Here is a 21,101-nt window from a genome sequence, read left to right on the forward strand (position 1 = left end):
ATAAATTAAATTAAACTGAAATATAATGAAACAAAATAATATAAAATAAAATAAAATAAAATAAAATAAAATAAAATAAAATAAAATAAAATTAAATAAATTAAATTAAACTGAAATATAATGAAACAAAATAATATAAAATAAAATAAAATAAAATAAAATAAAATAAAATAAAATAAAATAAAATAAAATGAAATAAAATAAAATAAAATAATATAAAATAATATAAAATAAAATAAAATTACGTGAAATAAAGTAAAATAAAATGAAATAAAGTAAAATAAAATAAAATAAAATAAAATAAAATAAAATAAAATAAAATAAAATAAAATAAAATAAAATAAAATAAAATAAAATAATTTTAATAAAGATTAAATAATAATTAAACGAAATAAATTAAAATAAGATCATAATAAATCAAATGAAGTAAAATAAAATAAAAAATAAAATGAAATAAAATAAAAAAATAAAACAATAAAAAATGAAGTGAAATAAAATAAAATTAAGTGAAATAAAGTAAAGTAAATTGAAATAAAATAAAGTAAAATAAAATAAAATTAAGTGAAATAAAATAATCTAAAATAAAATTAAGGGAAATACAAATAAAATACAATAAAATTAAGCGAAATCAAACAAGTAAAAAGCGTTATGTTCGGCATAGAGTAATTTGTTTTCTTTCTCCACAAAGTGGAGAAGTTACTTGTCAAATTATAACTAATTCGTTGTAGAAATGTATCTAAAAACCTTAAAATAGCTGAAATCGAACCGTACTGCTATATGGAGGCTATAAAAAAACGTAGACCTATATCCATAATTTTTTGTGGAGATGTTTCTTGGTGATTGACTGAATTATACCTAATTCGGCCTGGAAATGTAGCTAATAACCACAAATCAGCTGAAATAGGGCGGAATATGGGGGCTATAATAAAAGATGGGCCTAAGTCGGTAAGTTTTGGAAACATATTAAAACTAATTCGTTCTGAAAACGTAGCTAAAAGCCTTAAAATAGCTGAAATCGACGGCACTGCTATATGGGGGCTATAACAAAGCTCAACTTCCAACATGATTTAAGACACGTGTGAACAGCATTTCATCCCCCTATCTCAACTCGTTCGGAAGATAGCGTGATTACAACAGACGGACGGATGTGGTTAAATCAACTTAGAATTTTACGCTGATCAAAAATATATGTATATACCTTATAGGGTCGCAAATGATTATTATTTAGTCTAAATGTAAAATCGAGAAACATCGATTTGTGAGGTTGTTCGCGGGGTGGAAGTTCGGAATGGGGTTGTTCGTAGGGTGGAATTTCGGATAGTGAGAGTTCGAAGTAGGATGGTTGATTCAGAGGGTAGAAGTTCGGAAAAATCTTTACAATTTCTTGTCATAACCGTGTTTTCAGTATTTCCGAACAAAATCTGGCTTTAACAATGTACATTGGCAAAGAGAACGTTTACCTCGCAAATTTAAGGCAAACTTATCAAAATTTGATCTGCAAAATCAAAATGCAGAGTTTTTTGTGGAACGAAAGAGCAAATTTTTTTGCAAAATCTTAGCAAAATACGCTTTGCCGTTACAACTTTTCACTTAGCAGAAATAACGTTTGTGGAACAGAAATCAAAAAAAGAGCTACATTATTTTGAAAAGTAAGCAAACTCACTTTATAATTAGTAACTTATCACTTATCAAAAAATAATGGTTCTGTGGAACACTTAACTTTGAGCATTGTCAAAAATATTGATAAGTGCAAAATGAAAAGTTGATAAGTTGTTTCTTGGAATAGGGCCCAGGTTTGAATATGGACTATATTTGCCTTCTCCTTCTGGTACCTCCCAGACAAAATTTTGGATAAATTCACTTTAAGACATGCTCTCGAATCACTTTGATTTTTCAATAATAGTGGTTTCCACTGGGCTGATTAGGTCAATTGTTGTTGATTTTTGTTTAAATAACTTGCATTTTCTGCCTGAATTACGACAGTAAAAGCTTTTTCAGGGGCAAGTCCATACTTCTTGAGAAAACAGCCCGAAAGTTGAAAAAACCCCTATGGCACGATATGTAGGGCTGGAGAGCTCGAACCGAATACTGCGTTCGTCCACACTTTGGAAATTATAATACTTCTTCGAATATTAGATGAAATTCGAAGGTGGTCCTAATAAGTCCACTCCTTCCGGTACCTTCCCCACAATAGTTCGAAAATATTCGCTAAAAGTGTACGCGCGATTTCTCATAGACGTAGCAACCGATTTGGTCCAAACTGTGGATCTCTAAATATTGTCGAAACTTAGTTTATGTTCAAATTTGGGCCCTATCTGTCCAATCCTTGTGGTACCACCCACACAAATATTCAACATTTTTGTGTGGTTAAGGGTCTGTTCGAGGATCCTTTGGACATTTTAGCGAAGGGTTTCCTAGTGGCCCTTTTTACAGTGATATTATGTTCTTCGTGGGCTAGTGTGATAAATAGCCCTATAGACGTTATTCCCGCAAATTTTTGAGCTTTAATCCTATCCATACTTTTGTCGGTTCATACGCCCAAAATTTTGAAAACCCCCTAAAAATATAATTTTTTTTGGGAAAAAAGTATTTCAATCCTCACAGGCTGAGGGTATATCTCTGTCGGCAAAGCCGACTGATACTTTTTTTCTTGTTTTTTTTTTTTTTTTTGCAAATTTCAAAAACATAATAAAGAACACTGTGGCACAAAATGGAGTTGAAAATCTGGGGCAGAGATAATTCTTTTTGGTGAGTATATTAAGAATCCCGAAGGACAGATCCGCCGCGAATCGAACTTCCGAGTTATGGCGTGATGAAGTTTCTGCTGAAGACCCTGTAAGGCATCTGAAATTAGCGTTATATCTTTGTTAACTATTGTTTTAGCTTACTTTTGAGATGGCTATCTTCAAGTCAAATCGAATGAGGATTATTTTCGTAGAGCATTTCGACCATCCAACTCGCTTCCTTCGTGTTAGAGACTATACTTATTGCTCTTATCAAAAATTTCAAAAACGAAAGATCGCAAGAATCTTTTTTCTAGATGTTGTTTATAAGCCAATGTATTGGAGGTAATATGCTACAAACGTTCAATAAATACAAATTAACGTCTTGTTCTGAACTCAGTAACTTACAGTCAGCCTAAAATGACCATTAAACGCCTAAACAACACCTTAAAACTTTACAACAACTATGTACAAAATTGCTCAAACAGCCTAAAGTGTTCATTATTTTTATACATTCAAATATGTTGGACAATAATTATACCAATGTAGTTAAATAATTCTATGTAATACTTCCTCCAAATACTTTACATATTTCTTGAAAAATTCAAAACAGTTTAAAATTTTACTCAAAAATTAAAAAAAAGGTGTAACGTAAGCTAATATCATATGGGATCGAAAATCATTTCGCCCCCTGGCTACGTCGGTGCCTCCCACACAAAATTTTGGAAAAGTTCAGTTTAGGAACATCTCTCGAATCGCTTTGATTTTTGCTTTAGCAACTTGTATTCACTGCCCTCCATACGACGGTATAAGTTTCATCAGGGGCAAGTCCATACTTCCTGAGAAAATAGCCTGAAAGTTGCAAAAAACCCCTATGACACCGTGTGAGGAGGTTGGAGGGCAAAATAACTCTCGAACAGGTCTGCCGATTCGGTCCAAAGTTTGGCCTTAGTAATATTTTGTCCAAACATAGTTTAAGTTCGAAGATAAGCCATATCGGTCCACTACTTCAGGTACCTCCCCCACAAAAGTTCAAAAATGTTCGGAAAAATTGTGCGTACGATAACTCTTGTAGAGAGTGGCCGAATTGGTCAATACTTTACACATCCTAACATATCTACCAGATATAGATCAGGTTCAAATATGGACTATATTTGTCCACTCCATCCGGTACCTCCCACTCAAAATTTCGGATACATGTTCACTTTAAGACCTGCTTTCGAATCACTTTGATTTTGGTTGAAGCAACTTGCATTGCTGCCTCAATTGCGATGGTAAAAGTTGTTTCAGGGGCAAGTTCATACTTCTTGAGCAAACATCCCTGAAGTTCTAAAAACCCCTATGGTACCATATGTAGTGGCTGGAGATCCATTCTTTTTAGTATCTCCTCCGCAAAACTTTTGATATTAAATCCTAATCAACATTTTTGTCAGTTCAAACGCCCAAAATTTTTAAAACTCCCTAAATACATGCGTTTTTTGGAAAAAAAATTGTTTCAATATACACAGGCTGAGGGTATATCTCTGTCGGCAAAGCCGACTGATACTTTTTTACTTGTTATTTATATAATTACTTTTTATTCGTTTTATCATATAAAAAATGTACAATTTGTGTATTAATAGAAAAATCTTATATTAATAAAAACTTAATATAATTTTTCATGTTTTTTCTTTTTCAGTATAAAAATATAAAAAAAAATTCATAGAATCAAAAACAAAAGAAAAAAAATTATACAAAAAAACATAATTTTGGGTCAAAATAATAAATATTAAAAAACTAAACAAAGAAATAATTACAATTAACTTTTTTCTTCTTTCAATTTGTGCAGATTTTCTACTCAAGATAAGCTTTTTGTGTGTGGAGTACTTTTTTACAATGACTTTCAAAGCTTTCTCTATGCATTTCTAGTTCCAAAGTTGTGTTTGTGTGGAAGCACCTAAGGATTTTGTTGTGTTTCTTCTTCGCTATGATTAAAAGAAATTATGCTTAAAAGCTATTTGTGTGAAAAAGCTTTTCAAAGCACCTTGGGCCAATAAACATAACAACTGGCAAGATAGACGTGTTGATGTGTTAGTGGTAATTTTTCTATTCCTTTTTTTCGTTGAAAGGCTTAAGTTAAGAGAGCTTAAACGACTAAGTTTTCTTTAAATTAATTGTAGCAAAGGGATTCTGCTCACGCCAGCGCTCCATCCAAGGCATGAATGACACCATTTGTGGCTGGTATATTCGAGGTGATCATTTGGGCATCGTTGACCTTAATTTTACCGGCTGAGGTCTTTTGCAATATAACCGTTTTACCGGTAAGCAATGAATCCTTGACTTGATAGAAACGCATGCCAGCCGAGAACAATGTACCGGGTACAATGTGTTTCATGGCAAATTCTTCTGCGGCCTCCTTGTCATTCATCAATTTCTCCAAAGTATCCGATTCGAAATCATTAAAGCTCTTGTCGACTGGGGCAAAGACTGTGTAGGTTTTAATGCCTGCAAAGGGGGAAATAAAAATAAATTTTTAGCTACAGAAGCCTAGGGTTTTTTATATTTGGAGGTTACCTTTACTTTGCAATTTCTCCGACAATCCCGAGGTATACAAAATCTTCAAGAATGTGGAGAAACGATTTTCTCTATCCGATTGTAGAGTTTGCAATAAATCGCCCACTGGCAAGGGGAACATAACACGATCTATGGCATGGGCAATACCTTGAGGTATTTTAATGTCCTTTTTGTTGAGTACAACCATGGCTCCGTTAATGGTGGTAAGCTACAAAGAGAGAGAATTGTTTTGATTTATGTTTTCCAAAATTGTTTTAGAGATTCTTTAATTTACTGTAACATCATTCCATTCTTGATCATGCATGTTGTATTGGTTAACTCTCAATTGTGTACCAGCCAGTGAAACTCCAGTCATCTCATCTTGCAATGTGGCAATATCAAAAGCTCCAGGGATAACGTGATGCAATAAAAGCTAAAGGGGAAAGGAAATAAATGAAGATTTAGTTTTGATTAATATACAAAGGACGTATAAGGTTCTCTATTCTATCGCAGATGGATGGATATTGTGGAAAAAATACGTTTGGAGGCCACATATCGTAGAAAATTTAGCTCCGAAAGCCAATTATCGTGAGGTATATGGTCTCAAAAGCCATTTCTTGAAGAATAGATGGTCTCAGAAGCCACCTAGCGTAGAATAGATGGTTTCAAAGTCCATCTGCCATCTATCGTTAAAAAGAGAAACTCTGAGGACATCTATCGTTCAGTAGATGAACTAGGAAGTCCACTATCGTTCAACACATGGGCTCTGAGGTCATCTATCGCTCAATAGATGTACTCTGAGGTCATCTTAAATTCAATAAATGTACTTTGGGATCATCAATGAGCTCGGAGCTCTTCGATCGTTCAACAGATGAACACTGAGATCATATAACTTCCAATAAATGAACTGTGAGGTCACCAACAGTTCAAAAGAAGCACTCGAATATCATCTATCGTTCATTAGATGAACTCAGAAGTCATCTATCGTTCAACAGAGACCTAAGAGCTCATCTATCGTCCAACAGATGAACTCTGAGATCATCCAACGTTCAATAGATGATCCCTGCAGTCATGTATCGTTCAAAAGAAGAAGTCTGATGACATCTGTCGTTCAATTGATGCATTTGAGGGCCCTTTCTGCAATATTTGAACTTAATGATCATCAATCTTTTGAAAATGAACTCGGAAGTCATCTATCGTCCAACAGATATCTCAGAGATCATCTATCGTTCAACAGGTGAACTTTAAGCCGATAAACTCTGAGGTAATTTATCGTTCAACATAACAACTCTGAGAGCATCTGTCGTTCAATAGATGCACCTGAAGTCATCTATCGTTCAACAGATGAACTCTGTGTTTAATGGAAGAACTCGGAAGTCATCTATCATCCAACGTTTAATAGGTGATCTCTGAAGACATTTATCGTTCAGTTGAAGAAACCTGAGGACATCTGTGATAATCTATCGTTTAGTAGAAGAACTCGGAAGTCAGTTGTCGTCCAATGGAAAACTCAAAGCGCATCTATCGCTCAATAGCTTAAAAATCTTTGGCCATCGAACTTCTCCAAAAAAACATCTACCGTTTAATCGATACATCTGAGGTGATCTATCGTACAACCGAGAATTCAGAGCTCATCTATCGTTCATCAGGTGAACTTTGAGGTCATTCACCGTTCAAAAGGTGATCCCTGAAGTCATTTATCGTTTAATAGAATAAGTCTGAGGGCATTTTTCGTTCAATAGATGAACTATGTGATCATTTATCGTTTAATCGTTCAGGAAATGAACTCTAAGGCCATCCAACGTTCAATAGGTTATACATGAAGTAATTTATCGTTCAAAAGAAGAAGTCTGAGGACATCTATCGTTAAATAGATGCATCTAAAGTCATATATAGTTCTGCAGACGTATCCGATGTAATCTACGTTCAATAGATAAAGTCTGTGGTCATCTGTCGGTTAATAGATGAACTCGGAAGTCATCTATAGTTCAACAGAGAACTCATGGGTCATCTATCGCTCAACAGATGAACTTTAAGGCCATCTATCCTTAAGTAGATGACTTCAGAGTCATTTATCGTTCAAAAGAAGAACTCTGAGGGCATCTATCGTTCAATAGACGCAGCTGACGTTATCTATCGTTCAATATATGAACTCTGTGATCATCTATCGTTTTATAGAAGAACTCAGAAGCCATCTATCGTCCAACAGAGAACTCAGAGCTCTTCTATCGTTCAAGAGAAGAACTCTTAGAACATCTGTCGTTCAATAGATGCATCTGAGGTCATATATCGTTCAATAGATACATCTGAGGGCACCTATATTTCAATAAATGAACTCTTATCATCTATCGTTTAATAGAAGACCTCATAACTCATATATCGTTCAACAGAGAACTCAGAACTCATCTATCGTTCAACAGATGAACTGTGAGGTCATCCAACGTTCAATAGGTGATCCCTGAAGTCATTTATCGTTCAAAAGAAGAATTCTGAGAGCATCTATAGTTCAATAGATGCATCTGAGGTCATCTGTAGTTGAAAAGATGCATTTGAGGCCATACATCGTACAATATATGAACTCTGTGATCACCTATATTTAATAGATGAACTCGGTAGTCGTATATCGTCCAACAGAGAACTCAGAGCTAATCAATCGTTCAACATGTGAACATTAATGTAATCTACCGTTTAGTAGATGTACACCGAAGTTATTTATGGTTCAACGGATGAACTCTAAGGTCAATAGGTAATCTCTACTGTCATTTATCGTTCAAAAGATGAACTCTGTGGACATCTATCGTTCAATATGCATCTCAGGCCATCTATCGTTCCACAGATGAACTCTGCGGCCATCTGTCGTTTAATAGGTGCACTCGAAAGACATCTGTCGTCCAACAGAGAACTCCGAGACCATCTATCGTTCAACAGATGAACTCTAAGGGCAAAAGAAGAACACTGAGGACATCTATTGTTCAATAGATGTATCTGAGGTCATCTATCGTTCAATAGATGAACTCTGTTGTCATTTAATGAATGAACTCGGAAGTCATCTGTCGTCCAACATAGAACTCAAATATCATCTATCGGTCAACAGAAGAACTCGGACTCAGAACTCGTTCAATATATGAACTCTGAGGTCTTCCATCTTTTACTAGATGAAATCTGAGGTCATGCAAAGTTCAATAGGTGATCTCTGAAGTTATTTCTCGTTCAAAACATGGAGTTAATCATGTTCAAGCTATACTTACTCCACTCAGCAATCTCGGGTTGGCCTTGAATTTCTCCTCAGCTCTTTCGGGGCCACCAAGTTGTACCAACAAATTCTTAAACGCCTTGTCGGTGGGCACGAAGATCGTATAGGGTCCTGTTTCATTCAAAATGCTATCCAATCCCGATTGTCTCAAATATTTGGCCATGGCAAAGAGTCCGTTCGACTTGAGGATTTGTATTAAATCTTCACTAGCAGTGACTTGTGAGCTTGTCGACACCGACGAAGAAGAACTGCTACTTGCGGTGGAGACTGTGGCTGAGGCTGGACTACTTAGAGCCATAGAAACCGAAATAGATTGTTGATCGACATTTGAAGATTTTTCTTTATTTTCCGTTTCTTCTACCAAAGTGTCAGCGTATTGGACAGCTGGCTGATAATCCACGGTGGTCTCACTGTAATGTTCTGTTATGGGTTCATAGGTGGAGGAGACAACTGCTGGGGTGGAGGTTGCAACTGTGGTGTAGCGTGGAGCAGCTGTTGGCCTATATACAGCATGGTGATCATAATGACGAGTACTGGCCCGATGAGTGTAGGGTGCATGAGTGGTGGTTGAAGGATGATAGGCATTGGTGGTCTTGAAATTGTAATGATGTCTATAGGTTGTTGCCCTGGTGGCAGAGGCAGGTTGTGGTCTAGGTGTGGTGGTGGTAGTTGTTGTTGTGGTGGTCGTTGTACTGGTGGTACTTGGTGTTGTTGTTGTTGTTGGTGGTTTCTTGGTGGTCTTAACAATGTTGCCAGATTCAATTTCTACCACTTCATCATTGGGCAATGTCAAGCGGGTGACTGAGGGAGGCAGCTTGATGTCTCCACTGCGTATACGTTCCAAAATACTTTCCACCTCAGCTCCTGTCTGTTTTGTTTCCTTCTCACCATTGGCCTTTACACCTTGGATCTTGAAGCTACCATCAGCCTGTTCTTCCAAGTAGACATAGGTGGCCTTCTTTTTGGGTGGTAAAGTTGGAGCTGGCTTAGGTTGAGGCTTGGGCTTAGAGGGTGAACTTAAACCTTCAATTTCGTAGCCATCGGGAATCAAACCTCGCTTAGCCAATTCCTCAAGGGATGGTGGTTCATCAGAGTCGGATTGTATGACAGCTGTGCTGGCAATGCTGTTTGCACCACTGGAAACACCTTCTACACTGCCACCATACAAAGAGGCCAAACTGGAGAGATCTACACCTCCTGGTAAGTTTTGGGTATCGATGGTTTCTTCTGGGTCAGGTGATCTCAGGATTTGTACCTTACCACCTCCTGGTAGGACCAAATCTTTTTTGGTTTCAGGGGCAATATCACTTAGGCTTAATTTTCCAACTCCGGCTCCAGCTCCTCCTACAACAGCTTCAATGTTTTGCTCACCAAACAAGCTTTGCAATTGATCGTGGGTATAGGACTGTTGACCCTTGACCAAATTGGGATCTGTGGTACGAATAACCTGGACACGTTCTCCATTGGGCAACACCAAATCCATTTCTTCGTAGGTCTTATTACCCAATTCCTTTTGAGGTGTCTCAGCTAGGGCAGCTTTCAATTGTTTCAAAAGTTCATCACGCCCAAATGTTTTCACCGGTTTCTTGGCTGTGGTTTTTTGGCCATATTTACCCAGTTCTGCTTTCAATTGACCATAGACTGCCTTTGAATTAACCTTGGGGGCTGGAGGAGCAGACGGTGTGGTAGTTGTGGTTGTCGTGGTCGATGTGGTGGTGGTGGTAGTGGGATGTTCTTTGTAGTATTGCTGGACTGCTGAGGCAAAGGAAGGCAGTTCCGATGGTCCTACTGGGCGGCTACGAGGTGGATTATAGTTCACTGTCTGTTGCTGGTTGCTATAGACCTGTTGTTGATTTCCGCCAATGATGGTGGGCAAAACTTGTTGCTTGATGGTCTGTTGCTTGGCCACAAATTCGGCATGTTGCTGCTTGACCTTGTTCTGGGATTTTTCATATTGTTTCTGGACAAATTGTTCGTGTTTTTGGATCAACTTTTGTTTGTATTCCTGATCGGGTGAGGGAGTTTGGTTCAAGTCAGGGAATATTTGAGGACCAAATTGTTGTTGTTGCTGCTGGTGTTGTTGATGATGATGTTGTTGCTGCTGATGATGGTGTGGTTGTTGTTGGTGGTGTGGTTGTTGTTGGTGGTGTGGTTGTTGATGATGGTGTGGCTGCTGTTGATGGTGGGGTTGTTGTTGTTGATGGTGTGGTTGTTGCTGGTTCTGTAGTTGTTGCTGTTGAGTGTAGGTATTGGAGGTGGCTCTCAAGTTGGGGAAAATATTTGGTACTGGAATTCCTAAGTTTGGAGTCAAGGCAAATTGTTTATTTTGTTCAACCTGTGGCAACTTTTGTTGGGTCTGAGGCAAAAATGTTTGTTGGGTGGTTTGTAGGGTCGACTGTTGTTGGAAGAATTGTGGAACTGTAGAGAATGGAACCTGTGGAGCAGCATGAGTCTGGAAAGTTGGCACTGGAGCTTGGATGGGCAATTTTTGTTGTGTTTGAGGCTGAATTTGTGGTCCTATGGGGAAATTATTATTGCTTTGTTGTGGTTGTTGTTGATAGGCTTCATTTGGCAAGGTAGAGTATTGTGGCTGTTGCAAAACTGGTTGAGCTTGGAATGGTTTGTTGTTATATGAACGTTGTGGTGGACTTTGTTGTGGTCCCACAGATTGGCCGGATTGGTAGTTACGCAAAGCTAAGAAGTTTTGTTGGTGTAAATCTAACTGACCGCCAGCTGCTGGAGCATGTTGTTGTTGATTGTTATGTTGTTGCTGCGCATGTTGTTGAGGATGTTGGAATTGTTGTGGTTGTTGGGGTTGATAGTGATGCTGTTGTTGTTGCAGCGGTACATGCACCTGATTGTGGGTAGATCTCTGGAACTGTTGATTACCGCCATTGAAAGGTCCTGTTGGTGGAAACCGTTGATGAGTTCTTTGCTGTTGAGTTTGCGGCAATGGTACCTCAACACTAGGCGATTGTTGCAAGAAAAGACCTTGATTTTGTCTTGGCTGGGTATGATGTTGATGGACATCACTTAAAATATGCTGCTGGACATTCAACTGGCGACGGAAATGATTGTGGAAAGGGGGCTGTAAAGAGAGAAAAGGGGGAAAATATACATTAAATAACGATGTTTATAAAAAGAGTTAAAAGATTGTTCCCACACACATCAGTCAATTACGGAAGGCTACCGAATACCTTGCCTTTGTTGAAGCACTTGAAAATGTAATCCAACCAAGGTGACACAAACGCCTAATGGTTAATTGTTAAAATGTCTGCAGGGATGGGAAATATTAATGTTTCTATGAATGAGTATATGGTCTTAGAGGCCATCTATGGGTTCAGAGGTAATCCATTGTAAAATAGGTTTTCTAAGAAGTCAGTTACACTAAGATATATGCTTTCAGAGGCCATCTATCGTAAAGTAGATTGTCTTAGAGGGCATCAACTATGTGTAATACATTGTTACGGGGCCATCTACCGTAAAATAGCAAGCCTCACAGGCCTTTCACCGTAGAATAGGCTATAATAGGCCATCTATCGTAGAATATATGGTCTTAGAAGCCAATTTTAGAATTAGCTATCTATAGTAGAGTATATGGTCTCTAACTGCGTCTTTCATTGAACAGATCTCAGAAGACATCTATAGTGGTATAGTTGGTCTCAGATGCCATCTATCGTAGAATAGGTGCTCTCAGAGGCCATCTATGGTATAATATATGCTCTCAGATGCCATCTATCGCAGAATAGATGGTCTCAGAAGCCTTCTCAGAGACCATCTGTCGTAGAATAAATGATCTCAAATGCGTCTTTCATAGAACAAATTGTCTCAGACGCCATCTATCATAGAATAGGTGCTCTCAGAGGCCATCTATGGTAGAATATATGTCTCAGATGCCATCTATCGTAGAATAGATGGTCTCAAGAAGCCATTTGTTTTAGAATTAGCTATCTATTGTAGAGTATAAGTCTCAGAGCCCAGCTATCGTAGAATAAATTATCTCGAATGCGTCAGAGTCGATCTATCGTAGAATAAATTATCTCAAATGCGCCTTTCATAGAAAAGATGGCTCAGAAGGCCAATACAGTATAGTTGGTCTTAGATGCCATCTATCGTAGAATATGTGCTCTCAAAGTCCATATATGGTAGAATATATGCTCTCAGACACCATCTATCGTAGAATATACGGTCTGGTTTTAGAATTAGCTATCTATTGTAGAGTATATGGTCTCCGAGCCCATCTATCGTAGAATAACTGGTCTAAAATGAGTCTTTCATAGAACAGATGGTCTCAGAAGACATCTATAGTAGTATAGTTGGTCTCAGATGCCATCTATCGGAGAATAGGTGCTCTCAGAGGCCATCTATGGTATAAAATATGGTCTCAGATGCCATCTATTGCAGAATAGATGGTCTCAGAAGCCTTCTGATTGAGAATAAGCTATCTATTGTAGAGTATATGGTCTCAGAGACCATCTATCGTAGAATAAATGATCTCAAATGCGTCTTTCATAGAACAAATGGTCTCAGACTCCATCTATCGTAGAATAGGTGCTCTCAGAGGCTATCTATGGTAGAATAGGAGCTCTCAGAGGCCATCTATGGTAGAATATATAGTCTCAGATGCCATCTATCGTAGAATAGATGGCCTCAGAAGGCATTTGTTTTAGAATTAGCTATCTATTGTAGAGTATATGGTCTCAGAGCCCATCTATTGTAGAATAAATTATCTCAAATGCGTCTTTCATAGAAAAGATGGCTCAGAAGGCGTATACAGTAGTATAGTTGGTCTCGGACGACATCTATCGTAGAATAGATGTTCTCAAAGACCATCTATGGTAGAATAGATGGTCTTACATGCCATCTATCGTAGAATAGATGTATCAGAGCCAATCAATCGTAGAATTAATAATCTCAAATGAGTCTTTCGTAGAACAGATGGCGTCTGAAGACTTCAGTAGTAGTATAGTTGGTCTCAGATGCCATCTATCGTAGAATAGATGTTCTCAAAGACCATCTATGGTAGAATATATGGTCTCAGATGCCATCTATCGTAGAATATATGATATCAGAGGCCATTTGTTTTAGATTTGACCATAAATCGAAGAATAAATGAGTTCAGGTGCTTTCATTGAATAGTCTCCGAGACCTCTATGGTAGGACATATGGTCTCAGAGACCTCTATTGTGAAATATATGGTCTCAGAGGCCATCTATCGAAGAATATATGGTTTTTGAGGTAATCTTTCGTAGATTTAATGGTATCAGATGCCATCTTTCGAAGAATAAATGGCATCAGAGGTCTGTCCTAAAACAAGTGGTTTCCACAGATCATCTATCGTAGAGTTTGAAGTCTTATTGTCCATCTATGGCGGAGTTTTAAATTCTTCAATTTAGAATAGTAGTTAATATTAACATTATTCTAGTTTCCATCCCTGTTAAACAACCCCATGATAATCACATCAACCTCGATTGCGATTGCATCATTTAGCCAAGGGGGATTGGCGACCGACCATCAACATATTTGCTAATCATTGGCCAGATGTCTAATCGAGCCAACTACAAAAACCCATTCCAACGACATCAACTTCATGTGATCAAAGACATAACTTGACGATGGCGATCAAGACGACGACAAAATTCAAAGCGATTGACAAGCAATTTTTAAACCTGCTAAAACCTGGTTATATATGGCTGGTTACTCCATTGAAGTCAAGTACTAGACAGTGGAAAGAAAAACAAACCACACTTATCAACATCCAAAGTAAACACTTAGAAATGGACACAAAACTGGGTCATATAATGCGTCAATGATTCCGTCGTGGCTTGGTAAGTTGTGTTCATCGTTGGTTGTTGCTCGCATTTGAGTTTGAATGAAAGTAAAAACTCCATTGGACATTTTCTCGTTTTTTTTTTTGAACGAGTTTTATTTTGTCTTGAACTAAACGTTATAGTAAACATTCAACTCAGCCTCTTTGATGGAAATGATGAACAAAGTCCATAACCATTCCATTCCATTTTTCCTTATATGATGTTTACAATTTTTTTGAGAGAGGAAGAAACATGGACATGTTTAGTTTTGGTTTTTTCGCCACTGCTATTGAAATGAAGACCCCCTATTTTGATTGTCAAAGTTAAGTTTAGCTGCTGCGTACATTGGCCCACTTTTTTTCAGCTGATGCTTATAGTTAGATATGGAAACTGGATCGCGAAATTGCTGTTTGTTTAAACATTGAAATTGCTTTTGGGTTTTGCTGCTGCTGCTGTCATTGCCTGTTTGTTTTTCTTCTTTTGTAGGTTAATAAATTCAGGTTGTCTTTGTGCCACCACTGAATGTTGTGATGCTCACTGACACCTGAGCAGGAGAAGTGTTAAGAAAAAATCTCCATTGAATGTTGTGTGAACATATTTTGCACACAATCCAGTGATGTGTGGGGTATTGTATTCATTGTTTGTTGACATGACATGAAAGTAGAATATTTTAAAATAAAAATTTAATTTGATATTCTTTTCGTTAAGAGAAAACATTGGGACATGATATGTGCTGAGAAAAATTAAAACCATAAAAAGACACATTAGATTTTTCGAAATGGCTGAATTTCAAGCTATAGGAATATTTGGTTCTTTGTATAAATTATGGTTATTAAAGATGAACATTTGGTTCCTTCAACTGCATAGGATTAAAAAATGGAACTGTAGAGCCCTAAAAGGCAGCGCAAAAAAGCGTTTGTCGTGAAGAAAATACATTTCAGCGGCCAAATATCCGCGTAAATGTATAAAATTTGCATTTGAAAAACGGAAAGTTCTAGGACTGAGATGCCACTACATAGTCGATACGTCCGAAGATCTGCTTTACCACCAGTGAAAGCAGGTAACGTAATTTGGTGACTATGTGGGTTCGAGTCCTTGGCTTTCCTTTTTCACTTGCAAATAATTTCCGATCATCAAGCTTAACTCTAAACGAGAAAATTAATAAAAAATCATTAAAAATGATCTTCGCCCTAAGAGGTAAAATCTCAAAAAAAAAAAAGAACATATGATGTATTGAAAGATGTGTTTATCCTTTGACCTAACTATAGTCTATTACAATGACGATTTGGTCCTTCGATCTACTTGAAGGGACATTTGGTCTTAAAAGAAAAAGCGTATTTGGTCCTTCGACTTAATCAAGATTTATTAAATACGCATAATTTTTCAACCTAGCGGTGATTTAAATAAATTATATAAAGGTATATTTTGGTCCGGATAGATCGCTCTTTATTAAAAAGAAGCCGCGGCTTATTAAAAATTGTTGGTCCACTAACATAACCTCGGTTTAATCAGTACACAAACGTGGATAATTACAGAGACGTATTTGGTCCTTCGAGACATACAAATGTGCTTTATTAAAAACGCATGTTATGGTCATCGGTCAAATGTTCCTTCGGTCTATTCGTGGGTTATTAAATTAATAATTGGTCATTCGACGTAGCCGTGGATTGTTAAAACTTAATATTTGGTGCCGTGAATTATAAAAAACGTGTTTCGACGTAGTTGTGGATTGTTAAAAATTAATATTTGGTCCTTCGACGTAGCCGTGGGCTATTAAAATGCAATATTTCGTCCTTCAACATGGCCGTGAATTAAAAAAAAAATATTTCTTTTTAGCAATATAGGATTGCTAATAAGGAATATTTGGTCCTTCGACATAGCCATGAATTATTAGAAGGGAGTATTTGGTCCTTTGACATAGGCGCGGATTGTTAAAAAGAAATATATTGGATTATTAAAAAGACATATGAAGGTCCTTCGACAAGCCGAGGATTATTAAAAAGAAATATATGTTCCTTCGGTCTAACCGTTATAAAAACATGCATGTATGGTCCTTCGACATAGCCGGGGATAATTAAAAGTGAGTATAAGATCCTCCGACACAGCCGGGGAGTATTTAAAGAGAGTACATATTTGGTCCTTCGACATAGCCGTGAATTATTAAAATGGAGTATTTGGTCTTTTGACATAGCCGTGGATAACTAAAATGGGATAATTGGTCCTTCTACGTAGCCGTGGGTTATTAAAAAGAAATATTTGGTCCTTCGACATAGTCGAGGACTACTAAAATGGAATATTTGGTCCTTCGACATTACCGTGTTCTGCTAAAAAAGAATATTTGGTCCTTCGAACATAGCCGTGGATTATAAAAATGGAATATTTGGTCATTCGACATAGCGTGTATTATTAAAATGGAATGTTTGGTCCTTCGATATAGCCATGGATTATTAAAAAAGAATTTAGTCGTTCGACATAGCCGTGGATTATTAAACAAGTAAAAAAGTATCAGTCGGCTTTGCCGACAGAGATATACCCTCAGCCTGTGTATACTGAAACAATGTGTTCCCCTAAAAACGTATGTATTTAGGGGTTTTTAAAAATGTTGGGCGTTTGAACCGACAATAATGTTGATTAGGATTAAAGATCAACAGTTTTGAGGAGGAGATACTAAAAGGAATGGATCGATATTGACCATTATGGATGTGGATCTCCAGCCACTACATATGGTGCCTATGGGGTTTTTACACTCTTCGGGCTGTTTAATCAAGAAGTATGGACTTGCCCCTGAAAAAACTTTTACCGTCGCAATTTAGGCAGTGAATGCAGGTTGCTTCTACAAAAATTAAAGTGATTCGAGAGCAGGTCTTAAAGTGAACTTATCCGAAATTTTGTCTGGGAGGTACCGGATGGAGTAGCCAAATATAGTCCATATTTGAACCTGAACTATATCAGGAAGATATATTAAGATGTGTAAAGTATGGACCAATTCGGCCACTCCCTTCAAGAGTTATCGTACGAACAATATTTCCGAAAATTTTTGAACTTTTGTGGGGGAGGTACCTGAAGGAGTGAACCGATATGGCTTATCTTCGAACTTAAACCACGTTTGGACAAAATATTACTAAGGCTAAATGTTGGACCGAATCGGCAGACCTGTTCGAGAGTTATCTTGCGCTCCAACCACCTCACACGGTTACATAGGTTTTTTTTGCAACTTTCATGCTATTTTCTCAGGAAGTATGTACTTGCCCCTAATGAAACTTGTACCGTCGTATTGGGGGCAGTGAATACAAGTTGCTAAAACAAAAATCAAAGCGATTCGAGAGATGGCCCTAAACTGAACTTTTCCGAAATTATGTGTGGGAGGTACCCGAAGGAGTTGACCGATTGAGTCCATATTCAAACCTTATCTAAGTCTGGAACAAATTTCAGGATGTGCAAAGTGTGGACCAAATTGGTTACTCCCTTCAAGAGTTATCGTGCGCACAAATTTTCCGAACATTTTCGAACTTTTGTGTGGCAGGTAACGGAAGGAGTGGACCGATATAGCCCATCTTCGAACTTAAACTAAGTTTGGGCAAAATAGTACGAAAGCCAAAACTTGAACCGAATCGGTTCATCCGTTCGAGAGTTATCGTGCGCTCCAGCCAGCCAGACAGACAGACGGACAGACAGACGGACAGACAGACGGACGGACATTGCTCAATCGACTCCAAATTGTCTGAAACACATTTCGTCCAAACATACTTGGGGTCTAAAACCATTATTTCGATGAGGCACATTTTGCCCGTATGAAAGTGTATATACCCTCGTTAGCATAAATGCTGAGGGTATAAATAGAACTTAGTCGTTCCACATAGCCGTGGATTATTAAAAAGAATTTATTAAAAATTTGGTCCTTCGACATAGCCGTGAATTATTAAAAAAGAATTTGTTCCTTCGACATAGCCGTGGATTATTAAAAAAGTAATTAGTCGCTCGACATAGCCGTGGATTATTAAAAAAGTAATTAGTCGCTCGACATAGCCGTGGATTATTAAAAAAGTAATTAGTCGCTCGACATAGCCGTGGATTATTAAAAAAGTAATTAGTCGCTCGACATAGCCGTGGATTATTAAAAAAGTAATTAGTCGCTCGACATAGCCGTGGATTATTAAAAAAGTAATTAGTCGCTCGACATAGCCGTGGATTATTAAAAAAGTAATTAGTCGCTCGACATAGACGTGGATTATTAAAAAAATTGGTCCTTCTAATTATTAAAAAAGAATTTGTTCCTTCAACATAGCCGTGGATTATCAAAAGAGAATTTGATCTTTCCACATGGGACCAAAGCCTGGCTGTAATGACCCGTACATGGTAAATAGGGCGGTTACAGTCAGGGGTTGAACTAGATGTCTAACGTATTCATCCTGCCGATAAATAGCTGTACTCTAGGTTATATGTCCAACATTTCTCGGCTTTTGGAAGGTCGTAACCGTCTGGTCTTGAGTTATGGCATTCGGTCCTCGGAAACGACTAGAGGGGTATGGTGATTTCCGAGGAGATTGACGCACGGTCAATGAGAATGTCCATTCCAGAATTAGCGGAGAGGGTCAAGTTCACCAGACACCTTGTCCAAAAAATGATGTCAACTGGCAACCCTTCATTTATCTTGGATCTGACCATTTCTCCACAATTGTCTCCATCAGCAGACCACACAATTTCATCACCTCTAAAAACTTATTTGCCGAGTTTCAGAGAGATCACTAATAATTGCTTCAGAGATCAGCGCTTCTGATGTTCGGGTAGCAGAAAGGACATTCCGAGACACCATCACTACGGCAGCGGCCATATACCTGCTGGTCGAATACCTGAAGTGGGACTAAACTTCCCATCAGAGGCGTCGGGATTAGGAAACGAGCGTGATGAGCTTCGTCGTGCTACCCCAGTGAGCCCAGGGTCAGGGAGCTGAAACTGGAAGTAAAAAAAGTGAGCACAAGCTTCGACATAGCCGACATATTAAAAAAGAATTTGGTACTTCGATTTAGCTGTGAATTATTAAAAATGAATTTGGTCCTTCGACATAGCCGTGGATTATTAAAAACTATTTGGTCCTTCGACATAGCCGTGAATTATAAAAAGGAATTTGGTCCTTCGACATAGCTGTGGAATATGAAAGAAGAATTTGGTCCTTCGACATAGCCGTGAATTATAAAACGGAATTTGGTCCTTCGACATAGCTATGAAATATTAAAGAAGAATTTGGTCCTTCGACATAGCCGTGAATTATAAAAAAGAATTTGGTCCTTCGACATAGCTGTGGATTATTAAAAACAATTTGGTCCTTCGACATAGCCGTGAATTATAAAAAAGAATTTGGCCCTTAGACATAGCTGTGGAATATTAGAGAAGAATTTGGTCCTTCGACATAGCCGTGAATTATAAAAAAGAATTTGGTCCTTCGACATAGCTGTGGATTATTAAAAAAGAATTTAGTCGTTCGACATAGACGTTGATTGTTAAAAAAATTGGTCCTTCGACATAGCTGATTATTATTAAAGAATTTGGCCATTCGATCTATCCGCAGATTATTAAAAAATTATTTTGGTCCTTCCACATGGGACCAAATATTTCTTTCAGAGTGGAATATTTGTTTTATTTTCACATATCATTAAAAAAGAATTTGGTCCTTCGACATAGCCGTGAATTATTAAAAATTAATTTGGTCCTTCGACATTATGAAAAAATCCTGTTTTGTGCTTTGACCTAGTCTTGTTAACGTGTTTATTTATTGTTATTATATCTTAGCCAAATGTTGTCCCAGTTTTTCTGTGTCTCAAAAACGAGACAGTGACCCACAAAAAACTACAATCCACCAAACATAACATTTATTGTTACTTTCAACGATAAAATATGATGGCACAGAATCGCAAGACAAGGCAGCAGACTCCCAACAATTAGCATCATAAAACCATAGAAATATAACCGTTAGATAACTTCCATAAAAACAAAAAAAACAAACTGAACAAAAACGTTTTGTGACTGGTTTCCTCTGGATTGAAAGAAGATGTTTTTTAGTTCAGCCTAGCAGACACAGAGAGAATAGAAATGGCGAAGTTGTTGTGAAGATTATAAAAGATTTTAATAATGATTATATACCTATTGGCGTTTATAGTCTTCTTTCTTTTGGAGATCTGAGTCATTCTTATACACATTTATGTTCTCAGAAATTACTGAGGGTTCCTGTGTTAACTATTCTGTTTCAATAGACAGATAGACAGCCTAATAACAAATCACCTCAGCTATAATTCATCTACGCCATTGTTTATGGCACACTTCTTGCCAGACATTTTATCTTACCTGACATCTTTTATTTACTACGACAGTATGGGAAGTATATGAAAGAAACAAAACTTGACGACCATTGTCTCGGGTTTGAAATAATTCCATAATTTCTGGTATAAACTATCTCATCACACAATTTATGACGGTATGTCGTCTGTCTTTACCATAAATATCAGTTTAAAGCAACTATTTTAATATGGTAATTTTTTTGCACATTTTCCACTTTGTAATCAGAAAATTATCTTAACTTCATGAGACTTCAGACGAAAACAAAAAATTGCAACTACGTGATGATGTGCCTTTTTTTTGGTTAGCATGTCGGTATTGACTTAAAGTTAAACATAAAACATGTTTCGTATATGTTAGCAATGGGAACAACGCCATAAAATGCCCATAAACGGTTTTTTGTAAAACTATGTACTTAGTTTTTTGGCCAATTGGCCGAAAAAGTGAAAGGAA

The 21,101-nt window shown here is 37.3% G+C and overlaps 1 protein-coding gene across 1 annotated transcript in view; it reads right to left on the reverse strand.

Annotated features, from left to right (window-relative positions):
- Positions 1 to 4,216: 4,216 nt before the first annotated feature.
- LOC141392126 (uncharacterized) overlaps positions 4,217 to 21,101 on the reverse strand; it is a 103,913-nt gene continuing 87,028 nt past the window's right edge. Inside the window, exons 2-5 of the mRNA XM_073965079.1 lie at positions 8,504 to 11,596; positions 5,551 to 5,688; positions 5,277 to 5,484; positions 4,217 to 5,207 (exon numbers count right to left, since the gene is read on the reverse strand). Of these exons, the coding sequence (XP_073821180.1) occupies positions 4,897 to 5,207; positions 5,277 to 5,484; positions 5,551 to 5,688; positions 8,504 to 11,596 (3,750 nt within the window). The 3' untranslated portion in view covers positions 4,217 to 4,896. The remainder of the gene's footprint in view (positions 5,208 to 5,276; positions 5,485 to 5,550; positions 5,689 to 8,503; positions 11,597 to 21,101) is intronic.

This window comes from Musca autumnalis, unplaced genomic scaffold (assembly GCF_047663935.1).
Source record: "Musca autumnalis isolate F117 unplaced genomic scaffold, ASM4766393v1 scaffold_2, whole genome shotgun sequence".
Classification (NCBI taxonomy): domain Eukaryota; kingdom Metazoa; phylum Arthropoda; class Insecta; order Diptera; family Muscidae; genus Musca; species Musca autumnalis.